This window comes from Gavia stellata, chromosome 32 (genome assembly GCF_030936135.1).
Source record: "Gavia stellata isolate bGavSte3 chromosome 32, bGavSte3.hap2, whole genome shotgun sequence".
Lineage (NCBI taxonomy): Eukaryota > Metazoa > Chordata > Aves > Gaviiformes > Gaviidae > Gavia > Gavia stellata.
This window is the reverse complement of record NC_082625.1, coordinates 4,088,182-4,108,253: the sequence shown is the minus strand read 5'-3', so window position 1 is coordinate 4,108,253 and position 20,072 is coordinate 4,088,182. Positions and strand designations below refer to the sequence as shown.

At 58.7% G+C, this 20,072-nt stretch overlaps 1 protein-coding gene across 1 annotated transcript; it reads left to right on the top strand.

Annotated features, from left to right (window-relative positions):
- Positions 1-643: 643 nt before the first annotated feature.
- LOC132319912 (neurturin-like) lies at positions 644-19,743 on the top strand. Its single transcript, XM_059831947.1, has 3 exons — positions 644-667; positions 17,304-17,550; positions 19,295-19,743. Exons 2-3 carry the CDS (start codon positions 17,331-17,333, stop codon positions 19,741-19,743), a joined length of 669 nt encoding a protein of 222 aa, XP_059687930.1. The 5' UTR covers positions 644-667; positions 17,304-17,330.
- Positions 19,744-20,072: the final 329 nt, after the last annotated feature.

The window sequence follows — 20,072 nt, the reverse complement described above, 5'->3', positions numbered from 1 at the left end:
GGGACCGGGCTGGTCGCTGCCCGTGGCGAGCCCCGGCGGGTCGGAGCCCCCGGCCCGCACAGCCCCCCGTGGGCCAGGGCTCGGGCACCGGGTCCAGGGGCAGCACCGGGGGTCCCGGGGCAGGGAACTGGGGGAGCGGGGCGATGCGGAGGGCAGGACCGGGGCTGCGGGACAGGACCTGGGATCCGGGGCAGGACCGGGGGGGTCCGGCTGCGCCCGGGCGGGGCGGGGCGGGGCGGGGCGGGGCGGGGCAGGCCCCGTCGGCTCCGCTGCGAGAGGCGGCCGGTGCCTCCTCCGGGGGAGCCGCGGACGCGCCTGGCTGCCGGGCAGGGCGGCAGCGGGACCGGCACCGGGAGGGCCTGGGACGGGACGGGGCGGGACCGGCACCGGCAGCGGCACCGGAGCGCAGACCGGGCGGAGGCGGGGCCGGGCTGGGCGGGGGAACCGGCCGGCTCCAAACCCGCCCCCCGCTGCGGGGAGGAGGCGGTGGCCGACCCCCCCCGCCGAGCCGAGCCGAGCCGAGCCGAGCCGAGCCGCGCCGTGCCGTGCTCCAGCCGCGCCGCGCCGCTCCGCTCCGCCGCTCGCCCATGGCGGCCCCCGGCCCCACGCGTGTCCCGGCCCCGGCACGGAGCCGCCGCTGAGCGCTGCGCACCGGCCCGGCGTCCAGGTAAGCCCCGCGGGCGGCCCCGGCCCCGGCCCCGGCTCGGGAGCGGCGGCCCCGAGCACCTGCCCGCGCCCGGGACGGATCCTGCCCCGCGCCCGGCGGTGCGGGGCCGGGGGGCGGCCGCGGGGGTGCGGGCTGAGCCCCTTTCCCCGGGGGGGGGCGCGGCCGAGCGCGGTGCCCGGTGCCGGCCCCGGGCTTCGCCGCTGTTCCTCTCCCCCGCCCGGGGCCGAGCGTCCCGGCCGAGCCCGGTGGGGTCGGACGCTGCCGCCCCGCAAAGGGGGCAGGAGCGCGTCCCTCGGGCTCCCTCGGAGGATGCGAGGCGGGGGGAGCGCCGGGATCCGACCTCCCGCTCGGTGTCGGGGCGGCCTTTGCGGCTGCCGGAGGAGTTTGCTTCATACTTGGAGACCGTCCCGCCACGCAGGAACACAAACACGGCTCGGGACGGCTCGGGGTGCAGTTTGTTCGCAGAAGGGGGGGAAAACGCGTCCTGTCTAAATATTAGTTTAAGAAACGGAAGGATCTACGGACAGGCTCCGTCGGCATCTGCAACCCCGTCACCTTCTCCCGGCTCCAGCCGCCAGCTTTCGGCCGCCACCGAGCTGTGGAAATAACATATCCAGAGCTTTGCAGGGGCTGGGAGGGGAATTTCACCCCGGCGTCGAGGGAGGGAATTTCTCACTCTTGCTGCGGTCTGTACGAAGGCTTTAAAAAAACAACCTAGACCTCGGATGTCTTTATTGCACATATATGGTAGCTTGTAGCCAGCACTGATTTAAATCCTATCGTTGCTTCGGGAGCCAATCCACAATTAGGCGCTGGGTCGAGGGCATGGTTTATCGCAGCGGGAGAAGGGACCGACGGCTGTGGGAAGGGGCGTGTGAGTCCTGGACGTGTGCTGAAGTCCCAGGTCTGAAGCCAGGACCATCTGTGGATCCCAAATTCAGGCTCCCACGTTCGTGGGTGCTCCTAGGTGTAACAGCAGAGGCGACCGGGATGCTGCATGGCACAGGGTAGAGAAATCAAGCAGAGAAGAGGAAGGGGGGGGGGGGTGTCTCTGTGCAAGATTTTAGGAGGCTTGAGCACTTGTTTTGGGGTTTTTGGCTGCTGGTTTTAGCTGGGCCTCTGGTTCAGACCCAAATCTACCCACTGCGGCACTGACTCCGGGTTGCAAAGCAGAGCTGGTGATGCTGCGCCTGAGATTTGCCTTGGGCTGTGGCAGTGCCCCAGTGTAAGCATCCTCGGTGTCACCGCTCCGCCGGCGGCAGGACGTGGGCTTGTCCTGTGCCTCCATCCTCAGCAGGTCCAGGGCTCGGCTGGCAGGGGGGAAATGAGGCTTTCCGACATTTCTACATCTCAAGTTTTTAAATAACGCTGGATCTCGAAGTGCTTGCTTAGTCCTGGTCCAGCTCGTGTCTTGCCTGGAGGAAGGAGCATAGGAGGTGCAGCGCATCCCGACGCCGGCTGCAGACACCCCGGGGGATGCCGGACTGTCCCTCCCGCTTTGCAATCAGTCTGTGCGCGGCTGCAGCTACTTTGCAGCAGGATGCGGTGCCAGGGCCGGGCTCCTCTGGGGCTGCACGGCCACAGGATTTGCAAGGGCAAGGGGAGAGTCCGGCACCTTCCAGGCCTCGTGGCACCCAGCCCCCAGGCTGTAAATAAGAGGAGCTGGTCCGGTCTGCTGTGACACAGCCCTGGGGGGACGTGCAGGTCCTGGCACTGCTCCGGTGTCCCTTCTCCCTGGGAGGTGGGCACCCCTGGGTGGGCAGGGTGGTGCTGGGTGCTGGAGCAGGCCTGGCTGTGGCTGCACTGGGTGCCCTCCCACGGTGCAGACGTGAATCACAGCTCTCGGCTCGGCCGTCTCCCTGCTCTCCCGGTGGAACACCCCTCCTAGGGCTGCTGTTGGGCGGCTCTCCTATGGCCGTGCCCGGCGCGGGGGCTCCAGGCCATGCTTTTAAGGTTCATTTCCACCTTTGGGGGACTGCAAGGGAGGATCTAAGATTTATAATATCCACTTTTTGAGGTCAAGGTATGTCTCTTGTGGCTCTAAACACAGCCCAGCCAGTAGCGTGGCCAGAGCAGGCGTCCCCTTGGCTGTCCCCACGCAGGGTGCCATGCACGTGCCGGGTGCGGTGACATTCAGCACACAGGGCAGGCAGCTTCCCATCCAGGAGAGCCATGACATGCTGAGCCACGCCGTGCCCACGCAGGGGTGGACTTGGGGGGGGTCACAAAGAGCCATCAGTGACCTGTTGGTGTCAGCCCCTTCCCATAAAGCATCTCACGGTACCCAGCGGGGCTGAGCCTCGGCAGAGAGGGAGATGCTGAGAGGAGGGAGGGTCCAGGGGCCCCCGTGGGTGCCCGCTGCAGGAGGTGCAGTAGCGCAGCTCAGGACTGGTGTGTGCTTTACTGGTGTGGGTTTTCCCCCTGGTGCTGCAGGCAATTTCATTGCGGGTCTAAGCTAAAGCACATGTGCACAATCCTGCTTCCAGGACCCTTGCTAAGCCCGGCCGGAGCAGCAGCACGTGGTCCCGCTCCGGCGGCTCCCAGGGCTCAGTGTGCGTGGAGGGGGGGGTGAGGACCCGGGTACCAGTGGCCCCTCCACTCCCACCGTGCCAGGGATCACTTGGCATCCCAGGATTGCTGCCGCGGCGATGCAGCCATGGGGCGGACCAGTCCCTCAGTCAGGGTGAGCCATTTGCTCCAGCTCCACCGTTAGCTGGTTGGACTGGAGAAATCCCACCCCACCCAGCTTTTTCTGGGATTTGGCCAGTTTGGAGTAGTCTTTCCCCATTAAACTTGGAGAAGAGGAGGAGAAACCCAAACTTGCTCCCTCCTGGTCGTGCTGGGTGTGGTGCAGAGATGCTCTCGTGTGAAGGAGCATCCCAAGAGCATAGGAACGAAGCAACCCCCTCTGCGATCGCCCTGGGAAGGGAAATGCCACAAGCAGTTTTGTTCCCATTGCTCCTTCGTCACGAAACCCGAAACGGGCTCACTTTGTAACTCGGCATCCAAAGAGCTAAATTGAAACAATCTATTTGCCACCGCGTTGTTCTCGAACGATGACAAAAAAGCATTTCCTTCCGCAGCTGTTCAAAGGCCGCGTCGCCAGCATGTCAGGCCCCTAATAAGAAATGTCAGACGCATCAGCGCTGGTTTTCGTGAAGTGTTTTGATTTTTGATGGAACCGCATTTTTTTTTTTTTCCCCAGCAGAAAAGGTTTCCTTTGAACTTTGTCCAAACCGAGTGTATAAGGGGATGGATGGCGGCTGCCGGGAGGGAGGCAGGGCAGCCCTGCCCGGCCCTCGCTGGGGGAAGGCAGCGCTCCGAGGGGCCGGCATCCCCGCACAGCCCTGGCGCAGCAGGAGATGCCCCAGGAGGGGAAGTTCCTCCTTTAGCATCACTCCCAGGCTGCAATAATCTAAGGCAGGAGTTGCATTTTCCTCTATTTCAGCAGCTTTTTTGCAGCACAGGGACCTGGCTGCGTGGTGCTGGGGACAGGGCGATACATCCCATCCGTGAGCAATCCTGGGCGATGCCCGACGCTGAGCAAGGAGATCATTCGTGAGCAGGGTCCAGGCTTGTGGGGTTTGCTGTAACGGGGCTCCAGGCTTTAGGGAGCCCCTCGATTTCATCTTGCCCTGCTTTTTCCAGGCCGTGGCAGGGGGGTAAGGTGGTTGTAAGCCCACCCCTAGTCCTTCCCAGGGAGAAAAATGTGTCCCTGAAGGAACCAAATGAATGCCAATTTTCAGAGCCTGTTTTAAGCAAGCAAATAGGCCAGGATTTTGGGGATGGAGAGAGCAAACAGCCATCATCAGGGGCTCTCAGGGGCTGGGGAGGGCTGGCAGCCCACCACCCTGGCTGTCTCCAGGCCATGGCAGCTCCAGGGGCAGCCGGGCATTGACAAATGCATTTTGGTCGAGTCCCAGGGGTGAGAACCGCTTTTGCCCCATCTTCGCCGTCTCTGGGTCTCGCTCGCGATGGCAGAGGTGTTTGCGAAAGCGCTGAGCGCTCACATCGCTGACCAGGCCACGGGCTTCTGCATGGTTGTGGTGACTTTTTTGCCTTTAATAATGTTGGTTTTGGCTGTGCTCTGACGGAGCTGGCTGGGAGCACGGGGTGTATTTATTGCTGGCTGTTGTTGCTCCCTGACCCTCCCCTATAAAACACTGGGGCTGTTGGATTTAGTGAAGGCATCTGGTGGCCGAGGACCCCTTGGCACCATAAAACGGGGCAGAGCCCCCAGTCCTGCTGCCCCAGGCAGCCTCGTGCTGCACTCCCTGAGTGGAGCAGGGTCAGCTCATCCCTCTGCCACTGACATCGGGGCTGCAAGCCAAAATCCCGAATCCCTGTGGGGTCCATCCCAGTGGTCATGGTCCCTGAGCAGCTCTGGGCTGCAGCCAGCAGAGCTGTGCCAAGAGGAATGGGCAGGGGATGGTCCCAGCAAGGTGCTGGAGTGGCCTTTTGGGTTTTCCCCTGGGGTTTTCCCACTCTGCTGCCTTCCCCGCAACAGGCAGGGATGCCGTGCCCTTGTGCAACACAGGGGGACCAAAGCCAGCCAAAACCTTGGGTACAAACCAAAGCATCTTCATCCCCTCAAGCAGGTGCTGCATCCCACCCGGGGACACCGGTCCCATCCGTCCAGGGTGTCCCCGAGGAAAGGCTCGCCTCTGTTTTAATAGGGCAGCTGCTGTCTTCGTTAAGTGGTGCTGGCTTATTAAGAGCACATTTTTGAGGCTTAGCAGCTCCACAGAGCCGTCTGGGAGGGACGGTGCCGGCAGCGGAGCTGCTGCACGTGGCAGGGGGACGCGGGAGGTGGCCGCTGGCAGCAATGCTTTGCCGAGCCGGGCTGGGTGCTGGTGACATCGCCCCACTGCCCCCAACCAGGGGGACATGCCTATTTAGTGCCCCAAGTTTTGGGAGAGGGGGGCAAAGCAGAGGCTGGAAGGACCCAGCCAGGATTTGGGTGGCATGAGCCCTCTGAGCACGGGCGGAGGGAGGACGAGTAGGCATGAAGGGACGGTGATGTCCGGCTGTGCCCTGGCAAAGCATCGCTTGCAGTAGGATGTCCCCAACAGAGGACTGATGGGGAGGAGAAGAGGAGGCTGAGGGGAGACCTCATCGCTCTCTACAACTACCTGAAAGTGGGTTGTGGTGAGGTGGCTGTTGGTCTCTTCTCCCATGTAACAAGCGATAGAACGAGAGGAAACAGCCTCAAGTTGCGCCAGGGGAGGTTTAGACTGGATATTAGGAAAAATTTCTTTACTGAGAGAGCGGTGAAGCACTGGCAGAGGCTGCCCAGGGAGGTGGTGGAGTCACCATCACTGGAGGTGTTCAAGGAACATGTGGACGTGGCACTGCGGGACATGGTTTAGTGGGCGTGGTGGGGTTGGTTGGTGGTTGGACTTGATGATCTTAAAGGTCTTTTCCAACCTTAACAGTTCTGTGATTCTGTGAGAGGGGGTCTGGCCCCCCGCCCATCTCCAAGAGCAGGTCTGAGGACAATGGATCTTTTCCATCCCCAAGCGCCGGCACAGGAGCTGCGGTGGGACAGGCTGCGGGCGATGGAGGAGAGGTGGCATTGGCACGCTGGGACGGGGACAACAGCGGGGTGTAGGGCTTGGCCATGCCTGCTGGCTCCGCTCCCACAGGCAGCGAGAGAGGAGGTGCACCGCAATCCATCTTCTTGCTGGAGCTCTTCCTCCAGCCGCGCCGTTATCTTCCAGCAGTGCTTTCTTTAATTTCCTGTTGCTCCAAACAGCGCTGGTGGGTCCCGCTGCAGCATCTGGGCTGGGAAAGGTGGAAAACTGGCAGGAAAGGGGCAGATTGTCCCTGCCTACATCGCCCCACGGTCCTGCCCTCACCCCGCTGCCGGTGTCAGCTCCTTCACAGGAGCACAGGCAGGATTTGGGCAAACGCACTCCGGTTGCAAATAACGTTTTACCATGCCTTCGGCACCACACCGTCGGCTGGGGGCAGGAAAAATGCTCCCGACCTATTATCCACAAGCTCAATCGGATCCAAACTGGAGTCACGGGAGACAGCAGCCGGGGGGGGGAAGGGCAGTGTTGCCGCAGGTCTCCCCCACACTGATGTCCCCGATGTGGTCAGAGGACTCAGAAGGCAAAACTTTGCTTTTTTTCTTTTTTTGGAAGCTGTGTGGCTCTTCCATGCAGAAAGCCTCCGGTCTCCGAGGGCATCCCAAGCAGGTTTTCCCTGCAGCGACAGGAAAGCTCAGGGGACTTGACTGTCTGCATCGGCGTGATGCTGCGCCGCTGTATCAGCATCTCTGCATGCAAAGGTCCAGGTGACTCTGACCTGCTGCCTTTTGGAGACCCTCCAGCTATTCCCGTCATCTCCAGCCCTCTTTATCCCAAGCATCTCCCAGTTTTGAACTTCCTCCACCCAAAATCTCCATTCCCAATCCACCGCTGTTGCTGTCTCGGGAGGAATTTCTCATTTGTTCGCTCTGGAGCAGTGCTAAGTGGTTCAATATGTCGGCAGTTGCTGCTGGAGTCGGACAGTAAATGCTAATGGGATATTAGTCTGTGCACCGTCCAAAACCCACTGGAAGGGTTTAGTACAAATTGGATTTGCAAACCCCTCTCGGGTCTCTCTGCCCTTAGCAAAGCGCTGTAATCCCCGGCGGGCGCCTTGACAAGCCGGCTCCCTCTGTGCAAAAAGAAATTAAATATATATAGGAAAAAGGGCAGTGAAGATACGGGGGATTTCCCATTGCCGGGCCGGAGGTGGCATTGGCGTCACCTGCGCTTCTTGGTTGGGCTGCTGATGGGGGATGCAGATGGGTGCTCATCCCTCGCAGGGCGCCCAGGGGCTGTAATTCCTGTGTCCTGCCCCGGGCACGGCTCGTTTCTGGCTCAACCTGTCTTTCTTGCAGGGATGCTGAGTTAGTGCAGGATCTGTTTCTCTAGGGATTAGAACGGGAGTTATTAAGGTGGGAAGTTATTAAGCTGAAGGGACCCACCAGAGACACGTGGAAAAGCCAGAGGTGGCCACTCTGCTCCCTGGAAAAATGCGTGTGCCCTGGAAAAACGGGGAATTAATACATGGACTCCTTCAAGGGCCATCATGCTTCCAGGGCATTTTTGCAAAGGGGAAACTGAGGCACACTGCGGCACAGAGAACCTCCTGGGGATTAGAGGGGGCTGGAGCGTGCCATGACGCCGGCCAAATCCGCAAAGAAGGAAAACCCTACAAATGAGGGAAGGCGAAAGTGGCCACAGCCGCTGCGTGGGAGGAGGTGATGCTTTTATGGCGGCCCTCCTGCCTCTGTCGTGCTTTTCCTCCTGGATCCCGCCGAGGGCTTCTCCTTTCTTGGGAAAAAAGGAGATTTTGCCCCCAGCGCACCCGTTGCAGCTCACAGATACCAGCGGTGTCGAAACCGGCCCAGAGGAAAGCACATCTGGGGCCTGGGATCTGTCCCGCTGCCAAAATTTAAGCTTTTAACCCTATTTCCCGAGGCACTGGGATTGTTCAAACAAGCCACAATAATTAGTTTCCTCCGACAAACTGCCCCTTTTTGGCATCAAGCGGTTATTTTTTGCGTGGGGGAGTGGTTTGTCACTCTGGCAAAAAAAAAAAATTGACGTTCAGACTTCAGGTTTCGGCATGAGTGGGAAATTTTGGGCTGGAGAAACGGTGTTGAGTGGTGGATGAAGCTGCTGTTTGCCGGCACATCAGCACCTATGGGTGCCCAGCGCTGGGGGGTCTTGCTTGTGCTTTTTTTTTTTTTGGCTGGAGTTATCCCTGATTTCCTGCAAGGTTATAGAAACCATCCTGGGTTTGGTGGGATTTCAGATGATCTATTTTATTTTCTCTGCCCATCAGCAAACGGCCATTTCCACGGGGATTTGGCTGCTTCAGTGGGTTTTTTTGCAGTTTTTATTCTCACCTCGTTCCCTGTTCTGGCATTATTTCACATCGTGCCAAGAGCCACGCTCTCTGCTCCAGCTAACGCACCATGTGAGACACTCCTGAAGCATTTTCTCATAATTTTATCTCTATTTACTCATCTCTTATTATAAAGGGTGGCTCTTGCTGCTGCTTAGAACCGACTGAATCAGCTTATAAAGGTTTTTGGGTCGCTGTAGCCTTGCTGACCTCGGCGAAGCAGTCACACCTCGTCAGGCTCAGTGGGGACATGCAGCCGCTGGGCTGGGGACCGTGCCGCCCACATCCAACCAGCTAGGATTTTTAAATGCTTTGGCTGATTTTTTAGCTAGGAAGAGGAATAGCGATCCCCAAAACGTGATGTTTTTCATGATGTTTTGCAGAACTGTGGGGGTGAGGAGTGCTGGGGTGCAGGTCTCGGCCGGGTGCCCCTGGACCTCCATGCAGGGACCACCCGGGTGTCCCTGAGCTGGCCGGGCAGGGTGAACGCTGCAGTGAGTCGTGCTGCATTTAAAGCGCTGGGTTTTTTAATGCTGATTTATATTGCAGCTGCGTATCTGCCTCCGTTGTGCCCCGGCGAGCGACGGAGGGAGCGGCAAGGTCGGAATCAGCATGGTGGGAGACGAGGGCAGCTGAGGCTGGGGGGAAAGCAGCGTCTTTATTTGCCCTCGCAGGGATCAGCCAAGCCCAGCCGGGGCTGAGCCAGCCCCAAGGGGGGGACCTGGCAGGACACCGCGGCAGAAATCACCGTGCCGCCACGCTCAGGTCCACGTCTGTAGCGGGATTCCTCCCTGCTGGGTGCCCGCTGCGTATCCCCTGTTAATTAATGACGTGAAAGCCCGCGTGGGATCTCCGGGGAAGGAATCAAAGGTGTTGATGCTGCCTCCCAGGGCGCGGATGCATCCCATGGCACCGCCTGCCTCCCTGCAGTCCCGTGCCAGGCTGGGGCGCGCACCGGATGGTGAGAGCAGAAATTCCGCAGGAGGGACGGGAGACGGTGAGATCAGCCAGCACCGTCCCGGCATCTGGCTCGTGAGGACTCCTTCCTTGGAGGAGTCCAGCCCCAAAATGGGGCTGAGTGGGGCCGGCTCTGCTCTGGGGGGGCAGAGGGAGGTGAGCGGGTGATGGCTGCGGGGTTTCTGTTTTGGGGGCACTGGCATGGAGTGGTGCCAGGTGCTGGACAGGGCACTGGCACTGGGTTTTCCATCCCGGCGATTTTGGCTTCTGTCCCTGCAAGCTGGCATGGCTCGGGGTGGCAGGGTGCTGTCCCCCGCCATGCCCTTCAAGGTGCCCCTTGGCCATAGCACAAATTGGGATTTTCCTCCCCTGTGCTCCATCCCCTCCTGGAAGAGCTCCCAAACCCCCTCGCTGGCAGCATCTGCTCAGTTCCCATCAGCGCCGTGGGCTCCCCCGGCTAAGGGACACAGGACAGGACGTGTCCTCCTTGGCGTGGGGCTCTGGCCATGCCATGGGGGCTGTGGGGGTCCTGCGCCTGCTCATTCCCAGCTCTACAGCCCACGAGGAGGGGATGCCCTTTGGTGAGGCACGTCACCGGAGGTGCCTGGGGATGCAGGATGCGTGTACGGCGCAGGTGAGTTAATGCACCCGAAATTCCTGCCACCTCCTGGTGCCATCTCTGGTGCTCAGCCTGGCTGCCTTTGAGCTGGTTTGGCTCCCCGAAGTCCGAAATGAGGGGAAATGGTGGGAATACAGATAGGGCCAAGAGCGGGGCTGCTCGGTGTGGTGGCAACTGCCCGGGCTCAGCTCAGCAGGGCTGGAAAGCTGTGCCCCAACCTTGCTGCCCACATTAAGATGCAGTGTCTTGGCCATGGCAAAACCATGAAATCTTCCTTCTCCAGCCACGACCTGGAGCACAGCATGGCCGTCACCCCCTGGCATCGCCTGTGGCAGAACAGACCCTGGCACAGCCCCTAGCAAACCCTTCGGCTGTGTCGCACGGGCTTGGTGAGGACTTATTTTTCTTATTATTTTTATCGTGATGATGGGGTTGTTGGTTTTTGGGGTTTTTTTGCCCAGCTGTTTGGAGAGATGTAAACCAAACCCGCCGTAATTCAGCCTGAATGTAAATGTCATGTCAGCGTGGGAACGGTGCAGCTTGCCGCTGGTTGGCGTGTTCAGCCGAGGGACTCCCCGCGCCGCCGGGAACGCTGATGCTCCCCCTGACTGGCTGCGGCCCCTTCTCCCCCTCTGCCATCCCGTGGGTCCAGGACTGGCTCCGCCACTGCCGTTTCCTTGTGGGGGCCGTGCTGAGCGGCTGCAGCCGGGACAGGCTTTGGCAGTCGCCCCAAAAACCTTTCCCAGAGGAGCCGGGCTGTGGTGGGGACCCCAGGGATGAGGGTCTGGCTCATCTGCCGTCAGCCCTTTGGGAGGGGACCGGGGGAAGCTGGGGCTGCGGGAAGAGCTTTGGAGTTTCTCGCGTTGGGCTGGTTTTCACTTAGGCAAAGCAGAACCATCTGTCCCGCGCTCAGCTCTGGTTTTGCTTATAGGGGAGCGGGGAGAGCTGGGGAGGGGAAGAAGGCGGTGCAGGGACGAGCCAACGCTGCGGGGCCATGGGATGCGCTGTGGCCATCTCCGCTTTTGGCATTCAAAGGACGGGGGTGCGCCACCGTGTCAGGGTGGGAGAGCCGCCAGCGAGGACGTGGGTGTCGCTGCCCCATGTCCTCAGCCAAGGGAATGTCAGCATGGAGATGGTGGCACTCCGTGTCCCCGGAGCAACCTCCAGAGCAGAGCTGGAGACGGGGACGTTGTCTGTCTTCCCCTCCTTTATGCATCCACTTACTGTCAAAAGAGCAGGGAAAATCCAACAGTTCAACTCAGATGAGGGTTTGGGGCTTTTCTCCTTTCAACGCTCCCCATTTTGGGGCTAATTTGGCCGTTTTGGGGCTGGGTAGACCCTGGGGCACCGGCCATCCCGCTGCAGGCTCCGGTACTCTCAGTGCAGCATCCTCCCGGGTCAGGGGTGTCAGACACACCGATGCCCTTTGCGGGGCGGGGTTCAGTTCCCCAAAAAGTATCTCAGGAGCTTGTGATAAGTTTTGGGGAAAGTCTGCCCAGGCGGTCTCTCCGGGACTGACCGACCATTCTCCAAGAGGGACCAGGCATTGAGCCGGAGGCTGCTGCTGGAGGAGCCACTTTTCGGCAGCCCCTGGAGCTGCTTCAGTGTGAGCCTGGATGGAAATTGTTTAATTCCTGCAGGGTGAGTCATGAGGAGCCGGGATTTCAAAGCAGCTTGGCTCCCATGTAAGGCACTAAAATAAACAGTGTGTGGCAGGTGGAAGCTCTCTCTGATGTCCCGTCAAGGCCTTCGTCTTTCCAAGTGTTTTGTGTTGCCAGAAAAACCTCGGCCACTCTGTGGCCTCATCCATTCTTGCCGTGTGGCTGAGGCCGAGCGCTTGAAAATAATGAATCAATGCCCGGAAGCATGAATCGACTGAAAATTTATGACACACTTGTATTATAATGTCTTTTGGGTTCTCTGGTTTCTGGGCTTTGAAGTGTCAGGAGTGAAAGCTTTCGTGTCTCTTCCTTCCCCCTCCAGCAAGGAGGATTTAGGGTAAGAAAGAATCCATCTCTGCTTCTCCCCCCTCATCTCGTGACTCCAGGAGCTGAGGCTCTAAGGAGTCAGCGAATATTGGAAACAAATCCTAAGAATCTGCTTGAAAAATTGGAAATGGCTTAGAAAAAAATTGCTATGAGAAAAACTGAGAGCATGAAAAGCAAGGGAAGTCCGAGAAGCCCAAAATGCTCTGTTTTTGTGAGCGAAGGTAATGCATCTGCAGGAAGGGATTGCTGCTTTTTGATTTAGCAGGAAAAGGCAGCGGAAATGCCAACACTTGGGAGCTGAAGCGAAGAAAAATAGAAGTGTGGCTCGATTGATTTGACTTTTTTTTTTTTGCTGAACAGTGAGGGTAATCAAGCCTTGGAAAAGTTTACTTAGGGCCGTGGAGTGGATTTGTTGGATCCTCTTCGAAAATAAAGATAAAAGGCGCGAGGAGCTCATGAAGGGTTTTTGGGGAGGATCTGCAGTGGTGAGGGGAGCCAAGACAATCAACTTGTTCCCTCCAGACTAAGCGATGGGAGTTGGCTGTGCTGCTATTTGTTGTTTTTCCGTAAGATTTCCAATTCTTCCGTCAGGGAATGGTTTTTGCTCTGCCTGGAAAGCAGTGAGCCCCGGCAGGAGCCAGTTGCAGTGGGGATGAGAGCGGGGCAGGTGACCGGCAGAGGAGGCTGCCAGAGCAAAGGCTTCGTGCTGGAGCGGTTTTAGTGCTGTGCTCCTGCAAAATGGGGCTGGTTTGGGGGCTGTCCAGCAGGGAAGGGTCTTCTCCTGCAGGACTGAGCTTCCCGCTTGGCAGCAGGCAGCGCGCGGCTGGACGGTTGTGATCGCATGAATGGATTATCAGGAGAATGCAGGAAAATAGGGAGCTTTCAGGCCGTTCTCCGGAAGAAAAACTGAGTGCAAACTTTGCCTTTCATCAAGGTAGGGAGAATCCCCGGGTCCCTACCCGGGGCGTAACGCGGCTGCGAGCACCCAGACCTCGCCAGGAGTCAGCCCAAAACCTCCCCCGCAGCAATCATGGGGCACGGCCCCACGGATGGCTGTGGTGTGGCTTCAGTGGATGTATTTTGGGGCTGGAGTAAATGCACGGGTGCCTGTGGCAGAGGGTGACTCGTAAAGCTGTGATGGCTCCATGCGTTTTGGCTCCCAGAGACGCGTGGTAAGAGCTGAGCAGGGTGCCCGGCACTTGCCTATTTGCCCTGTGAAAAGAGGGATTTTTGTGCTGGCAGAGGAGGCTGTGCAAGGAGCGGGCATCCTTGGGTGAGACTGCACCTCTCCAGGAGCCATCCTGCCCCGCACACTCTCCATCAGTCCCTTGGCACACCCTCGCGCCCATGTTTTTGCACCTACAGCTCCTGCGGCACCCCAAAGCCCGGGATTTTCTAGGTTCCTCCATCCCCTCCAGAAAGAGGGGGCAAAGCTGGAGCAACCTTGTCCCCCTGCCTGGCGTTTTGGCCGACCATCTCTGCCTTGCAGCCAAACCCCATCCGCACCCATGCAACGCACTCTTCGTTTTACGACATTGCTTTGAGCAAGAGGGATGAGCCACCAGCGTGGGTTTCATGGGTGATTTTCCAGGCCTCGGTGCCAGTTGGGCTGCCCTGCATGGCAGGACTGCCTCCCGGCCCTGGGGACATGGGATATCCATCCCACCATGCCGAGCCTGGAGCTGGCAATTCAGGGAGACGGCCGCACCTTTGCATTGCGGAGTAGCTGCGATTAGACCGGAGCAAAGAGCAGCGGCAGCAAGACTCAGCAGCGGCCGTGCCCAGCACCGCATGGTCCTGGCGAGGAAGACCCTGGTGTTTCCTTGCTGGAGGCTCACTGTGCCAGCGGGAGCAAGACTTGGACACGTCAACACTCAGACTCAGACTAGATATGAGGAGGAAATTCTTTATGCTGAGGGTGGTGAGGCACTGGCATAGGATGCCCAGAGAGGTGGGAGATGCCCCATTCCTGGAAACATTCGAGGTCAGGTTGGACAGGGCTCTGAGCAACCTGCTCCAGTTGAAGGTGTCCCTGCTCATGGCAGGGGGGTTGGACGAGATGACCTTTAAAGGTCCCTTCCCACCCAAACCAGTTGATTACTCTCGGATTCCATGAATGCTTGCCCCACCAGATGTTGAGCAATAGCCATAGGCAGCTTTTTCACAGCAGCCTGCCATTGCCGGCAAACGCTCGAGGTGTGGAGATTTGGCCCTGGGTCCCCTTCCCCGTGGGAGCCCGGCACCACTCAGCATGGCCGGAGCTGTCGTCGGGTCTCGCCGGCTGCCGGCTTCGCCCATTTCAGCTCCTTACAAATGCTTTGGACACTCATGTGCAAACCGCTGGCTCCGGGCAGCTCAGGGTGCATGGTGCATCGCGGGGCATGGGCACCTTTGGATGCAGGTCTGCACCTGGGGAGGTTTTGGGGATGTGGGATGGGGCTGAGCCGGTGGGGCTGTACCCGATGTATCTAAACAGAGCAGCGGGAGAGCCCCGCAGTGATGCCTGCAGCCGCGGGTCCAGCCAAGCACGTGACAAACCCCTTGTGATTATTTACCATTGTTGGGAGTGGGTTTAAAATACGTGGAAACCAGAAAGATGGGAGGGCGCAGCTCAAACATCATCACAGGTGAGTCACGGCTGCAATTCCTGTGTGCGTATGTGTGTTTTGCCTTTTCCCCCACCCCGAACTTCAGCTTTCCCCGCAGGTTGGCACATGTGGTCTGTGGCTTTTTAGAGCAAGAGAAACCGAAGGCAAAGTGTGGAATAATTTTTTTTTGTACTGTTTTGCATGTTGGAGCTGGGGCTTTCGTCTTTTGAAAGGTCACCGGTGAGCGGGTGGGGGCCAAAATTACCGGCTGCCGAAATAGGAGGCTTTTTTACAGGATGTGCAGCGAGGCTGAAACCGCTCTCCTAAAATTTTATGGGCTTGCAATAAGCCAGAGGCCCTTCCTTAGGTGGATGGATTGAGTGTCATAGCCTTGCTCCGTCGCAGCCCTTTCTTCCCCGGCACAGGGCGATGGGGGCTGAGCCCCCCGGGAGCAGCTCGGGAGGCGACAATGAAGGTTGAGCTCTAGGTCGTATGTGATGCCATTGCTGGTTGGCCACTGGTATTCACCTCCCAAAATGCCCGAATGTCACCTGCCGAAAGCCGCTTGTCCTCCTGGGCAGCCAACCGCTGCCGTCCAACACTTCACCGCGAATGGGGTCCCTTCCCCACCTCCCAAACCCCTGCCGTCTGCTTCACCTGGGGCTGCTATTTCTTCACGAGTCCTTCATTCCCCAAATTTTGCAAGCTGTCCAAGAATGAACTGCAATTTTCTTGGTCCTTCACTGTTTAGCGGCTATCCCCGCTGCCTTGCTGGGAACCGTTTGATGCCGGTGACCATTTTTAGTGCCTGTTCCCCGCTCCTGCTCTTACCTCAGAGGAGAAATCTGAACTTAAGGCACCTAATTATGATGATGAATGTAGATGCACACACACCCAGTGGCCTCCATCGCCCTCCCTGTGCCTGCAGGACAGGGAGACCGGCTCGACCTTGGCTCTGCGGGACGAGAAGCGGCAGCAGACGGGGACGGCACCGTCCCCTTCCCGGTGCTCCTGACACTCCCCACCAGCCGGCTGCAAACTCTCGACCCGACGCACGTTTTGCTGCCGGCGCTTATCGGCACGGTGTCTCGGCCAGCTCCGCCGCTTTGTACCCCGGCGGGATTTCATGATCTTACCTCCTTATATGGCGAAACTATTCTTTTTCTAGCTTGGCATTGTTTATAGCCCAGTTGAAAATATTTAGACTCTGGCTGGGTTCTACAATTATCTTGTAACCTACAGGGCATATAATTACTGTTAGTTAACGTGCAATTATCTGCATCCTGTAAAATAAAGGGTTGCTGGCGATGAGGCAGCGTTCACAGCCCTTCTTGTTGTTTTCTCCAATAAGAGTAAAAGTGAACCTGTCAAATTCCATTTTGAAATAAACATTTTTTCCCCCTGGTAAATTCTATTTGGCAAATATTGCTAAACTGGGGTTGGTTGGGGTTTTTTTTCCTTCTCTCGTTTTGTTTTTTTTTTTTTTTTTCCCCCATGGCAAATTTGTTTAAAAAGGAGAAAAAAAGGGCCAGGAGTGGCTGCAAGTCTGTGCCGATTTCCAGAGCCTGTCTTTGATGGGGATTTAATGGCTGACAGCCCATTGACAGGAGCACAGACCTTATTTCCCCGCTGCCCTGCCTGGCTGCAGGGTCATTAGTAAAATCCCACCAGATCCAATCTGCTCTGGACGGAGAAAATTGAATGGCGTAAGGTAGGGGCCCGGCTCGCCTGCGAGGGCAGTGCCAGCGGGGTTTTTTATGCTTTGAGAAACTGCTGGGCTGCAACCCCAGATGATCTGCGCGGCCGAGGTGCCCGGTCCCACCGCAAGCCTTGCAGCCGCGCCAGGATGGTCCACCTGCCCTGTTCATTTTTTCCCGAGGTTTTTGTGATTTTGGCTGGTTTTGATGGAGCTGCCGTCTTGGTGCGCCGGCGGGGAGGGATTCAGGCTCCGGTCGAGCATCTGTGTGAGAGGATGGCAGGAGCGGACTCGCAGTGCTCCGTGCCCCTTGCCGAAGGACGGGGACATCAAACCACACCGGGGCTCTGCGAGGGAGAGGGGAGGATGATGGAGCCAGGGGCTCCTTCCACTGCTCCCCACATCCCAAGGAGGGGATGTGCCAGGCAAAGAGGTGTCACAGGCTGGCGTGGCATGAGTTTGCCCGTCCTTTACTTGCAGCTGCTCACCGCAATATCAGTCCACAGTGCAAGGAAACCTGGCTGGAACGAGGGGAGGTGGATCTCCACCTACCCAGCCAGGCTGCCTGCTGTCGGGGATGGATTGGCTGAGGACACCGCCTTGTCCCCATTGCCACCACCAGCCCCACACCACCCTCACCCACTGTGGCCAATTTCCCCTTTGCAGCGCAGCCCTGGGCTGTGCCGTATCTCCGTGCCTCAGTTTCCCTATTGCAACACTGGACCAGTCTTGGGAGGGCAGAGGGGGCAAGATGGAGCCAAGGGGATGCTGGTGGTCCTGCGGGAGATGGTCAGCCAGCCCGTGCCGCGGCGATGGGGGGAGGGAAGAGAGGGCCACGAGCGAAGGCCACGTAATAAGGATGTTTGTTTTGCCTGTTTTGCAGAGTTTCAATGTTCTGACTTGCTCTAAGATGAAGGTATGGAAGTTTGCAGCCATTGCATCGATGCTCCTCAGTTCCATGTTATCCATTTTAGTTTGTAGAGACATGTTCAACGGAAGCCGGAAATACAGCCCCTTGCCTTCCTCGCCGTCTTCCTCACGGGCATCCTCCTCCTCCTCCTCCTCACTGCCGGCGGCTCCGCGGAGATCCCCACGGGCCCTGCAACGCCACAGCTCGCTGCTCTCCCAGTGTAAGCTGCTGCGCCTCTGCCCCAGAGCCACCGTCCCTCCCGTGCCTGCAGGACCCAGCCCCAAAACCCCAGCGGGGCACGCTTCCGGCTCGCAAGCAAAGCCTGACGCAGCCCGGCGGGTTTATTCCCCATTTGCTTTCCCCGCCACCCTCTCATGCTTCTGTGCATCACCTTTAGGAGTGTTCAAAGACGAGCTCGGGGCGCAGCGGGGAGGGCTTGGGGTGGCGAGCGGGGAGTCCTGCAAAAATGCAGCCACTGGGCACCAAACCTTGGGGCAAGCACGTCAGGTCTCCACGTAGGGAAACCAAATGCAAACAGCTCATCTTAATGCAAAGAAGCTGCTTTTTTAGCTCCAAATGCCTTTTTTAATTTTTTTTTTTTTATTTTTGCACTATTTTTACAAATGCAAAATGTCAAACAGGAGCTGAAAATGAGGGGGAATGGCTCTGCTCTGCGGGGAGGCAGTGGCTTCCCCCGCAGTGCCGCTCACCCCTTTGCGCTGGCAGCGTGCTGAAAATCTCCGGCATGTTTGTTTTGATTCCAAACCAGAAGAACTTCTTTTTGGGTTGAAATTTGTAAATCGATGACAAGCTGTCAAATTACGCTTTCCTCCGTCTTCCCTGTGCCTCCCCTGGTGCTGAGCTGGACTAACCCTGGCTTAGGGTTAGGAGAAAGGGACTTGGACATTGCCAGCGGCTGTCGGGAACAGTTTGCATGTTGGCTGCTGGCCCAGGGGTCTTCTGGAGCAGCCCTTCCACGCAGGCCAAAGGGAAGCAGTGCAAATATTAAATTTATTGGTGTTTCTCCCCAGTCCTATCGCGGCTTTTCTGCAGCATCGTCTCTTGGTCAGGGTCAGGTGGTTTTTTTCCACTTTTTTTTTTGCACATCGGGGTGATGCCACCAAGGAGCAGCACTGGCATCTTTAATTCCTGCCAGGATGCTCTTCGCAGGCGCTTCATCCTTTTGATATCCCAACCACCATGCCGGAGAAGCACGGCTGCCCTGTTCCCTGGCCGCAGCCATCTGGAAGCCATGAGAGTGGCAGGAGTTAATTGTGGGTTGGTTTTTTTGCCCCCTAAATAGTTGACTTTTAAGCATGCACTTGATGTTGTGCAGTGGAAGGGGCTTCTTGGGACAGCTCCAGGCGGGGGAGAGCTGGTAGGGAGGAAAAAAGGAAAATAAAGCAGACGAAGAAAAGGGGAGGGAGGGGATTGCGGTTTTTTCGCCCTGTCACCATTCTACCTTCGCGGGCTGGGGGTCGCTTGGCTATGGCCCCCTTGCCCCATGCCCACGCTGGGGCTCCCAAGGCCATGGGGATCTCTGGCCTTGGGGTTTGGGTTTTAAAGCCTTCGGGCACCTTGTGCACATCTCAAAGACAGCTTCTGGGAGACGCTGCAGTTTGAGCACACGTTGTCGGGCTGCGGGGTTTAATTCTGCAATTTTTGCAATTGCTATCAGGCATGGAGGGAGTCGGGAGCCAGCACCGGGGGATGGCCACCACCCTGGGGGACCTCCATCCTGGGGGACATCCACCCACCCTGGGGGACATCCATCCACCCTGGGGGACCTCCATCCTGGGGGATGTCCACCTGGCATGGGGGATATCCACCTGCCCCAGGGGCCCTCCATCCTGGGGGACATCCACCTGCCCCAGGGGACCTCCATCCTGGGGGACAGCCCCCCGCTCTGGGGAATGTTCACCACCCCGGGAGACACCCGCTAACATCTGCCCCTTCTGTTGCAGACAGCAGCTTGTTGGAGAGCTACACGGAGGGGGAGATCCGTCAGCTGATCTCGGCGCTGGTGGAGCGCTACAGCCAGGCCATGAACTCGGGCGGCCATGAGCTGCCGCTCTTCCCCCGGGCGGGCAGCCGCAGGAAGCGCGCCCGTGCTCGCCACAAACCCTGCGCCCTGAAGGAGCTGGAGGTGAGCGTCAGCGAGCTGGGCCTGGGCTACGAGTCGGACGAGACGGTGCTTTTCCGCTACTGCAGCGGCACCTGCGAGGCGGCTGTCCGGAGCTACGACCTCTCGCTGAAGAGCATGAGGAGCAGGAGGAGGATCAAGAAGGAGAAGGTCCGGGCTCGACCCTGCTGCCGGCCGCTGGCCTACGACGATGACGTCTCCTTCCTGGACGCCTACAACCGCTACTACACCGTCAACGAGCTCTCGGCCAAGGAGTGCGGCTGCGTGTGAAGGGCCGGGGTCCCCCCCCGGGGAGGAGCGGGCAGGAGAGGCGATGCCCCAGCCCCAAAACCCCACTGGCCACCAGGCAGAGGGACCGGGGGCTGCAGTGGGGGGAGAGGGACAAGCCCCAGACCTCTGGCTGGAGGAGGAGAGACTGAGCGTCCCTCGGCGTTACCGTCCCGCTTGCTGCACAGGACTAAAGACATGGCTGTTGGTGCTGGTGGAGTCCGCGGTTGTTGGAGCGGTGACGGCTGCTTGCGGCTGTTGTCCCCCCCAGGGGTGGCCCAGGGGTCCCTGTCAGCCCCCCCGGCGGGTGACAGTGGGTGTGCAACATGCAC

What these genes read in the sequence shown, in the direction of transcription:
- LOC132319912 (XM_059831947.1), top strand. Translation starts at nt 17,331, where the DNA reads ATGAAGGTATGGAAGTTTGCAGCCATTGCATCGATGCTCCTCAGTTCC. An exon ending in CAGCTCGCTGCTCTCCCAGT is followed by an intron (nt 17,551 to 19,294) that starts GTAAGCTGCTGC and finishes CTTCTGTTGCAG; the next exon opens with ACAGCAGCTTGTTGGAGAGC.